Below are 17,899 nucleotides of genomic sequence, written 5' to 3' on the forward strand. Positions count from 1 at the left end.
GTGTGTGTGTGTGTGTGTGTGTGTGTGTGTGTGTCTATCCAGGAAGTGAACAGGCAGCAGCTTCAGCTGCCCACAGTTAAAATGGATGCAGCCAGACTCAGTGAAGGGAGATTTCTGCAGCATATTTGGAAAGTACCGAATCACAGTATATATAAAATAATATATAAAGTGGTTGGAGGGAAGCTTCACAATGGCAAATATATTTTTATTGCAAATTATGTGAGCAGACTGCAGTTCCTCTTTAAGTAAACCAAATGTGAACAAGGCCTTGCTGAAAATAAATAATATGCTAAAGAATGTTCATTCCGATTACCAGCAACCAACGCATACCTGGCCTCCCAGTAATGCTCCTTTCATGGTCATGCTGGGAAAGCTTGTTGTTGAGAGATGCTGTATCCTTACTTAACCTGAAATCAAACTAAAAGATAGAAAAACACATTCAATAAACAACAGACACAAAACTCTACCTAGTGTTCTATTCTACAAAAGAACACTTTCTTACGTTCTAGAAATATTTCTGGGGCTTGTCAGATAACGCTGCTTATTATAACTGACATTTTGTAAAGGTAAAAATGACATAAATGCTCATTAGAGACTTTACTGCACACCTTGACAATATCAGATCCCTGGATTACTCTTTTACATTTTTCCCTTCAACAGTAACATTTATACATAATGCATGATGGCTGACTGGGAGCTATTCAAGGTAACTTGTATGTAGTCATAGAAAAAAAAAAAACAAACAAAAAAAAAAAAAAACACAAAAACAAAAGGACAATAATCAGTAGTCCCTATTCAACTTCATGAAATGTGTATGCGCTGCAGACTTTACCAACTTGACCACTGGGCACTTAAATTCCCTTCCTAACCAATTTTCAGCTTTCGGTGCTCTTACATTTTGAATGACAATTACTCAGTCATGCAACACTGTACCCATATGAAATTTTTGTCCTTTTTTTCACACAAATAGAGCTTTCTTTTGGTGGTATTTAATCACCACTGTTTTTTTTTCTGCACAATAAAAGAAAAAGACAGAAAATTCTGTAAGAAAATGCATTTTTCTTTATTTCTGTTATAACATTTTGCAAATTAGTAATTTTTTTTTTTTTAGACATTATGGCCAAAATTTATACTGTTACATATCTTTGGTAAAAATAAGCCAAATCGGTGTATATTATTTGGTCTTCGTGGAAGTTATAGAGTCTACACGCTATGGTGCCAATATCTGAAAATTGATCATACCTGATGTACCGGTAGCCTATCTCATTTCTTGAGCCCTAACAAGCCAGGAAAGTACAAATACCCCCCAAATTACCCCTTTTTGGAAAGCAGACATTCCAAGGTATTTAGTAAGAAGCATGGTGTGTTTTTTGAAGTTGTAATTTTTTCAGCTTGGTACGGCTGTCTATGGCTGGGTATTGCCGAGTATGGCTGGGTATTGCAGAGTATGGCTGGGTATTGCCGAGCATGGCCGGTTATTGCCGAGCATGGCCGGGTATGGCTGGGTATTGCCGAGTATGGCTGAGTATTGCCGAGTATGGCTGGGTATTGCCAAGCATGGCTGGGTATTGCCAAGCATGGCTGGGTATTGCCGAGCATGGCTGGGTATTGCCGAGCATGGCTGGGTATTGCCGAGCATGGCTGGGTATTGCCGAGCATGGCTGGGCATTGCCGAGTATTGCAGAGTATGGCTGGGTATTGCCAAGCATGGCTGGGTATTGCCGAGCATGGCTGGGGTTGGATGGGATGGCTGAGCATGGATGGATGAGTATTGCTGAGTATGGATGGATGGCTGAGCATGGATAGATGAGTATTGCTGAGTATGGATGGAGGAGTATTGGTACAAAGAGGGGAGAGAAAGACCGGCGGGTTTGTTTACAAGTGATTGCTCTGTCATTTGATGGAGCAATCACCTGGTAAATGGCCACTGTTGGCGTCCATTTACCGTGATCCATGATGCTCTAGCTCTTCCGGGCCTGGCAGTCACAGATATTACCAGGTGCACACCCCAGGGGGCACAGGATTCTGGGAGAACGTCAATGTACTCCCTCCCAGGGTTATCGAGTGGTGCTGCAGCTGTCATTTGGCTATGGCACGGTCGTTAATTGATTAATAAATTAACTTGCAACCCTTGGGGTCCGGACAAAAATATTGAAATAAGAGACTTAATTTATTAAAGTACTGGTAGAAGAATTTAAGGGTGGGATTTTGTAGGTGCAAAACGATTACAACACATAGTACTGTTAAAATTTCAGATTTTTTATTAACATGATTCATTAAAAACAGTGACACAATATTTTAGCCATATGTTAATGCACAAGTAAAAATAGGATCCCTTTACACTTATTCTTCTACATGTTTCACTGTCCTGGCTTCTTCAGGAAGTATATGTAAGGGATGCTAAAGAAGAAAAAAAAAATACACAAAAATTTAAAAGAACAAAAATATACAAGAACCATATTGTACAATGCACATTGTAAATGTACAATCAAACCCACCAGATGAGCACAGGTCCCATGGGTTCTTGACCCCCAACTGTGTGTCAGGAGCGCCAAAGTGTGGAAAGAAGAAAAAAGGTTCACCCACTAACACATCAGGGGGTCCCAAACAGGATTGGACGAGACCAACACTATACCATCTATAGAGGAGGGTGTGCAGACCACAGAGTACTATGGATAGAAACATAAACCATGGAATTACTCCCAATAAGAAACTACTCATCAACAAATTATCTTAATATTAAAGAGTATCTTAATTTACATCTTTATTAAAAGCGGAAACTTCGGTAATTTTTTCATTTTCCATCTAATAAATCCTCTACACTTGTTGTTTTAACTTTGGATAGTAAAGCATTTTTTTTTCCGCCAGTAAATACCTTATACAGCCTACTTGTCTGTGTTTCTTGTCTGATAAAAAGCCTAGGCTTATGACATCATGCACAGAGCTCTCGCTCACTCTCATGAGAGTTTGCCAGGAAGGGAGGGGGGGATAAGTCATAAGAGGGCCAATGAGAGCTGCAGAGCTGGAGGTGTGCATCTGTGTGTCTGTGTAAATCCAGCAAGTGAACAGGCAGCACCTTCAGCTGCCCACAGTTAAAATGGTTGCAGCCAGACTCAGTGGAGAGAGATTTCTGCAGCATATTTGGCAAGTACAGAATCACAGTATATATAAAATAATATGCAAAGTGGTTGGAGGGAAGCTTCAGAACGGCAAAGATGTTTTTATGACAAAATTATGTGAGCAGACTGCAGTTCCTCTTTAATAAAACAGAAAAGTGTACTAAGCAGGCTCCCCCTGGTGGTAGTACACTTTTCTGTTTTAGTAAGTAAAGGTGTAAACTAAGATACTCTTTAATATATAGATAATTTGCTGATGAGAAGTTTCTAATGGAAAGTAATTTCATGGTTTATGTTTCTATCTATAGTACTCCATGGTCTGCACACCCCTATCTACAGATGGTATAGTGTTGGTCTTGACCTTTCCTGTTGGGGGCCCCTTGAGGCTTTAGTGAATAAATGTATTTTTCCCCTTTTTCCACTTTCCATGGCACACATGGGACCTGCGCTCACCTGGTGGGTTTGATTGTACATAACAATGTTTGATTATGTTCGACAACGTTCTTGTATAGTTCAGTTTTTTTAATTTTTGTGCATTTTTTCTTCTTTGTTTAGCAGTACTTACATGTACTTCCTGAAGAAGCCAGGACGGCGAAACATGTAGAAGAATAAGTGTCAATCCTATTTTTACTTCTTATACATTAACAAGTGATTAAAATAATGTGTCACTGTTTTTATTTCATTTTGTAAATAAAAACTTGCTATCTTAATAGTAATATGTCTAGTAAAAGTTTTGCACCTACAAAATCCCATCCTTAAATTCTTCTACCAGTACTTTGACCAATAAGGGATGATGGCACCACTCAGATGTCTCGCTGTTCCTATCCACAATACTTAATTACTTCATTTATTAAAGTGACATTAAAACATATCCAAAAATAATCTGTTCACATACACTATTTATTGGCCCTGTAATCGACTTTTCATTAAATGGTTTCTCCTTTTCACCCTCACGTCCACTTATTTGGAATGAGCAGTGCACATGACCTGCGGTCATGTGCACTACTCTATGCACACTCCACATCTCACCAGCTCATAGTCCTTGGGAGTGAGCAAGACAGGGTGGCTACGTTCTGCAGGAGCCTTACACTGCACCTGCAATCTGCTGCTCACATGTGCAATACTTTGCAGTCTCCTTGGAAAAAAAAAAAAAGTAAAACATGCACGTTTATACCTGCAAAAATATGCATTTATTTTTGTTTCGAAAGGGGAACTTATCATTTAAAAACACCAGCAGACCTACAAGGGCATTTTGAATGTATCAGTACTAACCAGGTGGTACTTCCTTCCTACCCATCTGTCGAAACTATATCCGAGCCCCAGGTTGCCTACCCCTGCTTTAAAGCATGTTATACAGCACAGTGCTTGTGCTGTGTAATTTGGCCCCCTGTATCACCTGAAATACCTGGCTAATCCTTTTAAGTGAGGAAATTCCTGCAAATTAAGGGAATCACTTGGGAGATTTATTATCAGAGACCCTAGGGAATAAAATGGCAATTGCTGCAATATTTTATGTCACACTGTATTTGCCCAGCAGTCTTTCAAATGCAATTTTTTGGGAAAAAATACACTTCAATAAATAAAATAAAAAAGAAACAGTAAAGTTAGAAAAATTTCATTTTGTTTTAATGTGAAAGATGATACGCCTTGAGAATTGTGAGAGAATCGTGATCTATCTTCTAAGCAAAAAAATTGGGATTCTCATTTTAGCCAGAATCGTGCAGCTCTAACGGGACGCAGACAACAATAAAAAGTCAATAGGTGTTCTAATTCCTCTCTCAATAAAAAAAAAAGCAAAACTTATTTGTTAAAGCGGAGGTCCACCCCAAAATGGACCTTCCGCTCATCGGAATCCTCCCCCCCTCCGGCGCCACAATTGGCACCTTTCAGGGGGGAGGGGGGTGCAGTTACCTGAATAATCCAGGTAACTGCACCCACTTCCGGGCTAGCTCTCTGCGGAAAGGGGCGTAGATTACCCCGCTGCCTGCTGGGAAACACACAGATCCCAGAGGCAGCGGGGACCGTCCTCATTGCGCAGCGCGGCTCGCGCATGCGCAGTAGGGAACCGGGAAATGAAGCCGAAAGGCTCCATTTCCTGATTCCCATACCGAAGATGGCGGCGGCAGCACCCGACATACGATCTATAGATCGGCTTCGGGTGCCGACATCGCGGGTGCGCTGGACAGGTAAGTGTCACTATTTTAAAAGTCAGCAGCTGCAGTATTTGTAGCTGCTGGCTTTTAAAAAAAAAAAAAAAAAAACGCTGAGTCCCGGTGGACTCCCGCTTTAAATACTTTAATGGCTGAATCTGTACAACAACCTTTACCTGCTATGTATGGTATTTTACACCTTTAATAAAAAAAACATTTGAAATCATTAAAAAATAAAAAATAAAAAAATAAAAGTAGAATATATCTTCCTATATATTTATTAAGGCTAGCAACATAAGGATTAAAAATAGTTCATGTGGATTAGAGAATTTCGTTCCGCTTTAACTACAGCCCATGCTTATCCTGATGCAGCACAAAGTAAGGGCTTGCTTTAGTAACTATAGAATATTATATAGCAACCTGAGCCTATATTATCCAAATAAGTGTGTAGAGCACCCCCTTAGAAGCCACAAGTAGAAAGGGATCCCCCACCCTGCACAGCCAGGCACAATGCATCTTCACAGCACACTTAAGTCAGAAAAACGGTTTAAAGCTTTGTTTTTGTTTTTTATTGAGGGGAATAAACTTGGATAGGAATATTATGGGATGCCCACTTGACTTCAGCAGTAGAACTCTTCAGGGACAAAACTATATACAGTCCGTACATACACTTCTCCTCTGCCTCCTGCACAAAGCTTGGTTGCAGAACTACAACTTCCAGGACCAGCTGGCACTGATGGATGATCTGACAAAAGGCTCAGTTGGATAGACAGCAAAAGCTTTTGAAACCACAAGCCCCTTATTTGTGTAACAAAATCTTAGTGCCCAGATGTCCTTCTGTGGCTACTGATCCCAGCACCACCTCTTCAGGCACTGGCAGCCTACCTGACTACAGCTGCCCCTTTCTCCAGCCCTCTTGGATAAACTTCCACAGTCCTCCCAGACTGACTCTGCATCCATCCTAGACTGCTCTCTCCCAGTCCTCTCAGGCATGCCTCCCAGTCCTCCCTAACTGTAACACTCACCAGCCCACCTGGCTGTCGTCTTCTCTGGAGATTTGCCCAGCAGTGTTCTCCTGCCGTCCTCCTCCTGCTCCTGTGCCTCCAGTCAGGACACCTCTGTGTGTTGTCAAGAGGGTCCCTTCTGCACCTGAGCCCAGGCCTGAGGTCACCCCCCACCCTCACCCCAGACTAGGGGGATACCTTCAAGGGCCACCGACAGCCAAACACTCCATCTCCAGCTTCCACCCAAACGCCACACCCCAGCTGGGCTGACCCTGAGTATTTGAGGGGGCAGCCCCCTGCCAACCCATCTGCTGGGGATTGCTCAGGACTCTCATGAATATTCCAAGTAGCTCCTCCTCACCTCTACTCCCATTCTTCTAGAATCTTCTGCATGTTTCTAGAAGTAGGGAGGAGGTATTAGAGACACTGCCTGTGAGTCATACTGCCTCCCCGAGTTACTAACCCTGACCCAGATAAAACACATGCTTGGCTGCCAGCCAAGCCTGAACAATTTTCCTACTACATAAAGCTTTACTCTAGTACACTAAGGTGCTACAACTGCAATCAATGATCATTCTATAATATAGACATTCTATTCACATTGTGGTGATAATATTACCTGTTTACTTTTATCTGTTACAGGAGTAGCCTGCAATACCAGATGAAGGCCACAGTTGTTAACCTGAAGAAAGAAAAGTTGATATTAGTTAGATGTTAGACCATTAGAGCTTCATATTAGACAATTTAATAGATGATGGTTAGTTTCTATACAATATGCATTTAAAGCCCAAATTAACTTTTTGTTGAAAGTGTACAGTAAATCCTCACAATGAACTTCTATTATTTGCGCCTTCTATGGACTGATCAATATACAATTTGAAGAATTCTGTCATATCTGCAAAAAAATAAGAAATCACAACAGCTGTCCTGTGTCCTCTGCACACTTCCAGCGTCTCTCAAAGAGGTTATTTAGCACTCCTTATGTTATAACGATAGTGGTTAAAGGAGTTGTAAAGTCAGAACTTTTTTATCTTAAAAAGGGGTTATAAACCCTCACGGTATTTCACTTTAATGCATACCTGAACCTGATCGTTCCAGCAATGGGATGAGCACAGCAGCTCCAGCCGCTGTCTCAGGTACTCATTGGATAAATTTATAGCAGCGGGCACTGCTGATTGACCCATTGATAGTACCTGCATGGTTTTAGGGCCAATGCCAATTAGCAGAGCCAACGGCAAGGCACCAATTAACTTGTTAGCTCTCTATAACTTTGGCATTCTCACCAAGGGGGATTTTTTTTCTACTTTTTTAGCACGGGTTCCCGGGTCCTGAAATTTTCTTTTAAGGGTTTCTGTAGGGTAAAAGAGTTGAGTAATACCAGTCCAGAGGTTGCTAGGGGTTCCTTGTGTAATGACCATTGGCAGATTGATTTCCCACCTGACAGTTCTTGCATAGTTCCAACACCAGCAGTAGCCTGCAAAGTCTCTTCTCTTGTCTCTTGTCCCTGAACTCATCCAATGTTAGCTTATGTGTACATGTACACAGGGTCATTGAATGTTGTTTTTAGGCCGTTGCGTTTAGAGGTTTTCTTTGAAGGCAAAAAAAATGGGTTCAGGCGCCAATTTTTCTGATGATTCAGACACGAATAAACGCGGTACCGGCATTTAGGCGAGTTTCCGTTAAAAAGTGTTTTACAAGGTGCCCTATTTTATTTGGGGGGTCTAGTGCCCTGTACACACAGTCGGACATTCCAAGCACAAAATCCGTCTGATTTTTTCAGACGGTTTTTGGCCCGAAATTTGTGTTGGACAAGGTTGTCGGAAAATCTGATCGTTCGGAACGAGGTGACGTTCGTTGCGTAAGACAGGACTACGTAGAGGCTAGTAGCCAATAGCTTTGGTCTCGTAATTCAATCTGAGCATGCATGGCACTTTGTTTGGTGGAATTCTCTACAAACGATCAGAAAAAGTCAGATCGTATTTTGTTGTTGGAAAAGTTTAGATCCAGCTCTCAAACTTTTTCCATAGGAATTTCTGATGGAAAAAGTCCGATAGAGCCCACACACGATCGGATTATGTTGTTGGAAAACCTTTTCTGTCTGAATTTCCGACTGTGTGTACAGGGCATAATGATGTTTTCTTAAACAAACGCTCCTAGACCGGAACGCGGCAAAATTCTGCTAAACTGACATTTTTAAATGCTGGTTTCAATCCGTCAAGAAAAATGTTCAGAAGAGGTTGCCTGAGCGTCCCATGTACATTAGGCCTTAGTATATCAGCCTTCATGTATCCTTTTAGCTGTCAGTAAGGGTGGTATTTTTTTTTTTTTTTTACTGACCACGAATAAGGCATTCTAACCAATGGACTCCAATGTAATGCAGTATTTGGAGACATTATCCTCTTTACCAATGCAAGAAACACTATGCTCACTGAACAGCAATGTACCAGGTTTGTTTTCACTTATAACTAGGGGGCACTTCTCCCACTGACCAACTTACATATTTTATGTGTTTTTTTGTGCACAGATGCTCAGTTCTGGGTTTAACTTGAGATAAGCAGTATACAGGCGACAGCAGGGCGGAGCTCAGGAGGTCAGGACACAATATGAAGGGGGGGGGGGGGGCGCCAGTGCACATTATGGGGCACACAGCAGAACCTTAGGTACATCAGAATATGGGGCACATCATGGGGCACACAGCAGAACATGGATCACATCATGGGGCACACAGCTTGGGAGCAGAGCAACATGAGAGAGGACAGTGAGGACTTATTACAGCCGCTTCCCATGCTACTCTACATGTCGGTTGATACTTGATCTACCCATCGGCTTTCTGTGATTGACAGGTAGATTGTTGCAGAGCTCCTGGTGACTTCACGGCATAACATCTGGGAAACCACTGTTAAACACTGCAATAGGCAAATTAGGAGGCTGCGAGACCCCCGTGAGTGAGAGGCCTTAGGCGACCGCCTAATTTGCCTAATTATATAGAGCCGCCTCTGCACTTCTACTCACTCCAATGGTAATACCCTCAACCTTGTATTCTCCCGTCTTGCACTCCTGGCAACCTCACCAACACCCCCTTTCCTCTCTCTGATCACAACCTTTTCGCTTTCACTGTATCCTTGCCTCCAACCACCCAACCCTCCAAGCAGCAAACGATTACTTGTAGGAACCTTCGCCACTGTAACCCTTCTCCTCTCTATTCTGCTACTGACCACCTATATGACAACCTCTCCCCTGTTCTGTCCTGACCTGGCCACCTCTGTCTACAACAGTTCACTCTCATCATCACTGGACGTACTTGCTCCTCTAACTACACGCAGAATCAGGCCCCGACCATTACAATCCTGGCAAACTGAGAACACTAAAAATATCAAGAGACATTGCCATGCTCTTGAACGACTGTGGCGTAAAACCAAATGCCTGCAGGACTTCACCTATATAAATCTGCCCTCTTAAATACGATTCCTGCCTCCATGCTTCCAAACAAGCCTACTTTGTCTCTCTTATTAATACCTTGCCATCCAGTCCCCGTCAGCTCTTCGCAACCTTTAACTACTACTTCCTCCCCCACCCCCTTACCCACTAACTCACTCACTGCACCAAGAAATTGTCAATCACTTCAAAGACAAGACTGATGCAATATGTGAGGACACCTTCACTGTGCGTAAACCTTCCCCACTCAACATACCTTACCTATCAGCACAGTCAACACTCTCCTCTTTTAAACTGGCCACTACTGAAGAGGTTACAAAACTTCTCAGATGCCCATCTAACCAATTGTCCCCTGGATCCCGTTCCCTCACAACTACTACATTCACCCTCTTATTCTATCCTATTCGCTCTTCATCTTTAATCTCTTCCTCTATAGTGGCACCTTCCCCTCCCCTTTAACACATGTGTAGATCACTCCAATACTTAAAAAGCCCTCACTGGACCCCACCAACCTGAACGACTTAAGACCCATCTCATTGCTCCCATTCACCTCTAAACTTATAGAACACTAATGCCGCGTACATACGATCGGACATTCCGACAACAAAATCCATGGAATTTTTTCCGACGGATGTTGGCTCAAACTTGTCTTGCATAAACACGGTCACACAATGTTGTCATAAATTCTGAATACAACATACAAAGAGCCAAGAAAATTGATGTTCAACAGCCAGTGCTGCTCTTCTGCTCGATTCCGAGCATGAGTAGAATTTTGTGCGCCGGAATTGTGTACACACGATCGGAATTTCCAACAACGGATTTTGTTGTCGGAAAATTTGAGATTGAAATTGAAATTCTAAAAGGAAAATGTCCGATGGAGCCTACACAAGGTCAGAATTTCTGACAAAAAGATCCCATCGAACATTTTCCGTCGGAAAATCCAACCGTGTGTACATGGCATTAGTCTACAACCATCTTAGCTCCTACCTCAGTGAAAATAACCTTGATCCCTTACAGTGAAGCTTTCGCTCGCACCACTCCACAGAAAATGCCTTACTAAAACTCACTAATGATTTACTAACTGCTAAATCCAATGGCCACTACTCCATACTCCTACCACTTGTCCTCTCTGCACCCTTTGATACTGTTGACCACCCGCTCCTTCTTAATAAACTCTGTTCCATTAGCTTGCAAGATTTGCAATATCCTGGTTCTCCTTCTACCCATCACAGCACTCCTTCTGTGTTACCTAGAACTGTCTCCTCCTCTCCATTGCCCCTTTCTGGGGTCGCCCAAGGCTCTTTTCTTAGGCCCTTCTCTTCTCTATCTACACCTCCTCCCTTGGTCACTTGGTAACTGCCCACAGCTTCCAATACCATCTAAAAGCCAATGACACCCAAATCTAGCTGTCTACTCCTCGCCTTTCTCATTCAGTCTCCTTTCGCATTACCCGCCCAAGCACCCTTCCATTACTTTTTCATCAAAATAAATAATGAAACCATCAATCCCTCACCTTATGCCAGGATACTGGGTGTAATCCTAGACTCTGACCTGTCCTTTCAGCCCCAAATCCAATCATTGTCAAAAGTTTTTTATAATTCACCTCCATAACATCTCTAAAATACGCCCCTTTTTAACAAATGAAACCATCAAGCTACAAGCTATTCACTCCCTTGTTATCTCTTGCCTTGATCATTGCAACTCCCTTCTCATTGGCCTACCTCTCCATAGGCTATCCTCTCTTCAGTCTATCATGAATGCTGCTGCCAGACTTACCCGCTTACCAACCGCTCAATGTCTGTCACCCCTCTCGGCCAATCCCTACACTTGTTCCTAATTTCCCTGCTAATTCAATTCAAAATACTAACCACAACATACGAAGCCATTCACAACTCTGTGCCAAGCTACATCACCAAACTTGTCTCCAAATATCACCTGAACCATCCTCTACACTCCTCTCAAGACCTCCTACTCTCAAGCTCCCTTCTCTCCAGGACTTCTCCAGAGACTCTCCCATCCTTTGGAAATCTCTACCTCAACCTGTTCAGCTATCTCCTACTCAGGCTTTCCTGAAGAGATTTGTTTTCAGGGATTGCCTGAAGGCAGCCAATCATGCCTCCAGCTAATCTTTTACCACTTCCATCAGCTCATTTCCCACAGTTACGACCTTTTGTACCACCTGCCCCTCCCTATTTATTGTAGGCTCTTCTGAGCAGGGCCCCGTTAATCCTCTTGTATTGTAACTGCATTGTCTCCCTTTTATATTGTAAAGCAACTGATAGCGCTATATAAATCCTGAATAATAATAATAATAATGTATACGTGTAGTTAGAACATATTAGAAAGAACACAGCTATGCTGCTTTTTACACTTTAGTTTCCATAGATAACAATGGCTGATAACAATTTGCTGATATTTTACATAACAGAATATAGAGGTTGGTCTACCCTGGCAGTGCTGGCTAGATCTACCTGTACATGAAATTTGTTCAGAACTGACTGTTCTTCTTAACTAATGTATAGATAACTATGAATTTGGTTTACTTTCTCAATAACAGTGACACATTTAAAAGATAAGTGACACGACATGATTATGAAGTCATACAGTCATAATGCAGTTGTGAGCCACCATGCTTAAAGTGGTTGTAAACCCTCTGGGACCACTTTTACCTACAGGTAAGCCTAGATTAAGGCTTACCTGTAGGTGCAACAAATATCTCCTAAACCTACATGGTTTAGGAGATATTTGCAAAAGACTGGCACCAATGTCTATGGCGCATGCACCGTAGACAGCAGCGTGCAGGCGCACTGAGCATGCCACCGCAAACGGCGATCATGCGCGGGAGTGACGTCATTGCAGCTCCCGCCAGTCACAGCGCCAGAGCTGCGATGCCCAGGAGTCACTCCGGGATAGATGGCGGTGATGGAGGAGAAGAACAAGGGTCACTTTGGGGGCTTCCATCTCAGATAAGTTATTCATAATAAAAGCTCATTACTCCTTTGCCTTACAGGGTGTGTTTTTTTCCCCTTGCCTTTACTTCCTCTTTAAGGGTGTAATTGCACTATAAGTGGCTCACTTGAGTGATCAAAATACATTTAAAACTGATACAATATGCAAGTACGGAGTAAAAACTTTTACAAATGATTGCAGGTAAAATATTGCTTCCCCAAATAAATGGTAATAAAACAAACTAAGTTTGCCCCCTTATAAATATGACCCTGGGATATTGACCCGGCACTATACAGCACTATGTGCCTCAGGACTACGCACTGACCCCCATTTTTAAAGAGACAATCCTCTGACCAGCAATGTAAGAAGGAGCTATGCTGACCAGCAATACAGACATCCCAATCTGCAAAAACTCATTTCAGGGAAGGTGGCAAGCTCATTTCAGGGAGGTCCCGCTCATTTAAGGGAGGTCCCGCTCCGTGTCGACAACCCCCCCATTCATAATAAAATATTGTGATAAAATAGTTTATATACCGTATTTATCGTCGTATAACACGCACTTTTTTCCCCTGAAAACAGGGGGTAAACCTTGCCTGCGTGTTATACGCGATATTTATTTATTTTTTTTTTTACCAGTGGGGGGAGCGGGATGGGGATCGGGCGGTCTGCCTCATTGGGAGGGTGTCGCCCCACCCTTCCTGGCCCTGGGACAGCACTGTCATACTTCAAGAAGTTAAGAAAATAACACTGCCAGCCCCCTCCCACACGCCGCCCCCCGTCACCCCCAATGCAAACCTATACCTCAAGCAATGCCGCTCTCCTCCTCCCACTCCGCCTCCTCCTCGATTGTAGCTTTTGATTGGAGGAGGAGGCTTCTGTGTGGCTCAATTGATACTGCTCTCTTGTGGACCCGGCTGTTTCATTGATGGTCACATGACCACTCTCCTCCTGCTCCGCCTCCCCCTCTATTGTAGCTTTTGATTGGAGGAGAAGAGCGGTCATGTGACTATCAATGAAAAAGCAAAGGAGAATCACATGACTGGGTTCACAAGAGAGCGGCATCGATTGAGGCATAGAGAAGCCCCCCATCCACAATGAGCGTGACACATGAGGAGCGGTGAACAAAAAAGGGCTCTCAGCAACACCTTCTCAACCGCTAAAGTTATGTCCCAGGAGGCTTTTTTTTTTTTTTTTTTTTTTATGTTTCTTTATTAATAAATTCAAACAAAATAACATGGTGTAAAACACATTGTACAGATTACTTGTATAAACTGAACAATAACACTGGTTAAAAACATTCAAGAAAAGGAAAGGAATCATCAACATCTAGTGTGAAGAACCTAGCATAGGCCTCCTTGTACGAGATCAGATCTAACATTTAAAGACCGATGTGCAGTATGTGGGACTGTGGGTGGTATGCATAGTAAAGCAACTTCATTGCCTTGGGTGCAGCGAAGTGTTGTACTTCGGGGAGAGTTATGAATTTTGACATTCGTCAAGGATTATCTGTATGTGAATGCTCATGGTAATTTGGTAGCGAGTTAGTGGCCTTTTAGGTATCAGTGTGATACGTCGTGAGAAGTTTTTAGGTGAGGCATGCGGGGTGCGTATGTCATCATTTGTTTGATGATATAGGGAGTGTCAGTCAAGGGAGAAAGGGACATTATTTGGGGGGGTGGGGGGGTTCGGCAAGGGAACATGAGTAGATGGAGGGGGTGTCTGGGTATTGAAGAAGGGGGAGACAGAAGGGGGAAGAGGGGTGGGGAAGGATGGGGGTGAAAGCCTATGTGGGTGGCATTAGTGCCCGGCTCTTGCTTCCCTCCCCAGGGAGTTGGTTCTATTTGTAATATTTAGTCCGGCAAGTTGGACTTGTGGGTGGGGGTCGGTTCTCTTGGTGATGGGGTTATGTCTATTCTGGGCCATTTGTTCAGAATCATTATTGTCCTAGTATTTAAATTGACAGTGAGTTTAGCCGTGAGAATTCCGTCGTTTGAAAATGTGCCCAGCAGGCCCACTTGGATCCAAATTTTTGAGGAATGTCTCGTGCAATTTGAATGAGTTCCTCCATTTCAGCTGTTTTTTTTATTCTTCCAAACCATTCCTTGAGTGATGGAATGGTTTGGGTCATCCAGTGGACGGGGATGCATTGTTTTGCTGCATTGATCATGTGCATCGCTAGAGATTTGTGGTAAATGGGGTGAGGTAGGTGTGTGTATTGTAGGAGGAACTGGGCCAGGGACAGCTGCAGGTCAAAGGATGTAACGTGTGAGGTAATGCAGTGTACTTCCTTCCAAAAGGTTTGGATATGTGGGCATGTCCACCAAATGTGGAACAATGTGCCTCGATCCTCTTGACATCTCCAACAAGTCTCTGGTACCAGGAGGCTTTATAATGACAGGAGTCCGTGTGCTGTGCAAGCAAAGGAGGGGTCCGTGTGCTGTGCAGGCAAAGGAGGGGTCCGTGTGCTGTGCAGGCAAAGGAGGGGTCCGTGTGCTGTGCAGGCAAAGGAGGGGTCCGTGTGCTGTGCTGGCAAAATGAGGGGTCCGTGTGCTGTGCTGACAAAGGAGGGGTCCGTGTGCTGTGCTGGCAAAGGAGGGGTCCGTGTGCTGTGCTGGCAAAGGAGGGGTCCGTGTGCTGTGCTGGCAAAGGAGGGGTCCGTGTGCTGTGCTGGCAAAGGAGGGGTCCGTGTGCTGTGCTGGCAAAGGAGGGGTCCGTGTGCTGTGCTGGCAAAGGAGGGGTCCGTGTGCTGTGCTGGCAAAGGAGGGGTCCGTGTGCTGTGCTGGCAAAATGAGGGGTCCGTGTGCTGTGCTCGCAAAGGAGGGGTCCGTGTGCTGTGCTGGCAAAATGAGGGGTCAGTGTGCTGTGCTGGCAAAAGGAGGGGTCCGTGGAAAGTTTTTTTCCTGAAACTTCCCTCTTAAAATCAAGGTGCTTGCTATACACCGATAATACAGTATATATAAAAAAATAAAAATTGCTGATGGCCCCTGTGGACACCTGCTAAGTATGGTCCCAGTGGACGTCACCTACTGAATAAAAGTGGCCCCTGTGGAGAGAATCTGGCCCCTGTTCAGACTTGTGCTGTAACTCACTGCTGTGGGATCATCCTGACGGACACGTGATAAGACCCCTTTCACACTGGAGTGTTTTGCAGGCGCTATAGCGTTAAAAATATCCACCCTCAAATAGCTGCTCCATTGTCTCCAGCGTGAAAGCCTGAGGGCTTTCATACTGGAACGTTGCGCTGGCAGGGCGTCAGGAAAAGTCATGCCAGCAGCTTCTTTGGAGCGGTGAAGGAACGGTGTGTTTACCGCTCCTCCGCCGCTCCTGCCCATTGAAATCAATGGGACAGCACAGCTAATGCGGCACATTGCGGGCGGTTTTAACTCTTTTTCGCCTACTAGCGGGGGTTAAAACGCCTGGCTAGCGGCCAAAATGCGCCGCAGATCCGACGGTAAAACGCCACTAAAAATAGCGGCGCATTACCGCCGACGCTATGGGCGGCACAGTGTGAAAGGTGTCTAAAACTACGGTAAAGCGGCGCTAAAAACAGCGCATGCTTTACCGCTGATGGCTCAGTGTGAAAGGGGTCTTAGTGAGCTGTGAGGTGTGGTGGTAGAGTGACACACAGTGATGCTCGTGGGGACGAGAGCTACCGGAAGTGACGCATACCGAGCTCGCTGCTCGTTTGTACAGTGCTCTTTTTAAATATATGTTTGTGAGTACTTTATTTTGCTTATTTTTAATAAACGTCAATTGTTTAAAATTACTACACTATGGGGCATCCTTCCTCTATTTCGCTCTAATCCTACACATATGCCAACCGCTGAGGGACCCCCACGCTGAATACCTCAGAGCTACCATTTAAAGGGGCCATACAGCGCAATAGGCAGGACACAAACACCAGGATTTGGGGACACCACAGCGGGACCTTAACCACTTGCTTATTGGGCACTTAAACCCCCCTCAGTCCCAGACCAATTTTCAGCTTTCAGTGCTGATGCACTTTGAATGACAATTGCGCGGGCATACAACACTGCACCCAAATGAAATTGTTATCATTTTTTTCCCACAAATAGAGCTTTCTTTTGGTGGTATTTAATTACAGCTCGGAGTTTTATTTTTTGCTAAACAAACAAAAAAAGATGCAAAAAAAAAAAATCTTGTTTAATAGTTTGTTATAAAATTTTGCAAACAGGTCATTTTTCTCCTTCATTGAAGTGCGCTGATGAGGCGGCACTGATAGGCTGCATTGGTGGGCACTGATAGGCTGCACTGGTGGGCACTGATAGGCATAGTTAAGGCGGCACTAATAGGCACAGATAAGGTGGCACCGATAGGCACAGATAAGGCAGTACTGATGGGCACAGATAAGGCGGCAGTGATGGGCACGGATGGGTGGCACGGATGGGTGGCACTAAGGGGCACTGATAGGTACCACTGATAGATGGGACTGATGGGCACTGATAGGTAGCTCTGATAGGTGGCACTGCTGGGCACTGATGGGCGGCACTGATGGGCACTGATGGGCACTGGTAGATGACACTGATGGGCACGGATATGTGGCACTGGGGTGCAGCACCGTTGTTGAGGCAGATTGTGGGCACTGTGGGTGGCACTGCTGGGTTGCACTGTGGGCACTGCTGGGTGGCACTGTGGGCACTGCTGGGTGGCACTGACGGGGGGCACTTATGTTTTATTAAGGTGGCACTGGCAGGGGGCAGGTGGGCACTGGCAGGGCTGGCCGTGATCGGGACTGATGTCCCGATCACGGCCGCCGGTGATCGGCTCTTTTTTTTTCTCCTCGTGCTGTCAGCGCGAGGAGGAATAATAGCCGATTACCGGCTCCGTTGCATCACATGATCAGCTGTCATTGGCTGACAGCTGATCACGTGATAAGGGGTCGGGATCAACCCCTTGCTCGGATCAGTGATCAGGCGAGTCACATAGACTCGCCAATCACAGTGTGCGCCGTGCGCGCCCCTCAGGGGGCGCTCAGGCCGCTCGTGCACGGGACGACGTCAATAGACGTAGTCCCGGCAAAGGAGGTCCGCGCTGTAGCCGTCATTCGGCTATAGCGCAGATCTCAAGTGGTTAAAGGGAAAGAGCATCAAGGACCCTAAGGATATACTTGTCACATGCTGCTACCTCACAGCTGTAAGGTAAGGGGACACCCATAACCAGATCACACAGGATCACGAGAGATATACCCACCATCACCAGTATCACCGTTTACTGCATTTTGTTC

At 44.6% G+C, this 17,899-nt stretch overlaps 1 protein-coding gene across 2 annotated transcripts in view; it reads right to left on the bottom strand.

Moving 5' to 3' along the window:
* Positions 1–17,899, bottom strand: part of LRRC49 (leucine rich repeat containing 49) — a 186,106-nt gene that overhangs the window by 164,742 nt on the left and 3,465 nt on the right. Inside the window, exons 2-3 of one of the 2 annotated variants that reach the window (XM_077472670.1) lie at positions 6,890–6,952; positions 331–418 (exon numbers count right to left, since the gene is read on the bottom strand). In XM_077472670.1, the coding sequence (XP_077328796.1) occupies positions 331–418; positions 6,890–6,952 (151 nt within the window). Of the gene's footprint in view, positions 1–330; positions 419–6,889; positions 6,953–17,899 lie in introns of those variants that run through there. The other variant, XM_077472671.1, reaches the window with a different exon arrangement.

Source organism: Lithobates pipiens, unplaced genomic scaffold, assembly GCF_037356315.1.
Source record: "Lithobates pipiens isolate NorthernLeopardFrog02 unplaced genomic scaffold, aLitPip1_a1.2 Scaffold_8, whole genome shotgun sequence".
Lineage (NCBI taxonomy): Eukaryota > Metazoa > Chordata > Amphibia > Anura > Ranidae > Lithobates > Lithobates pipiens.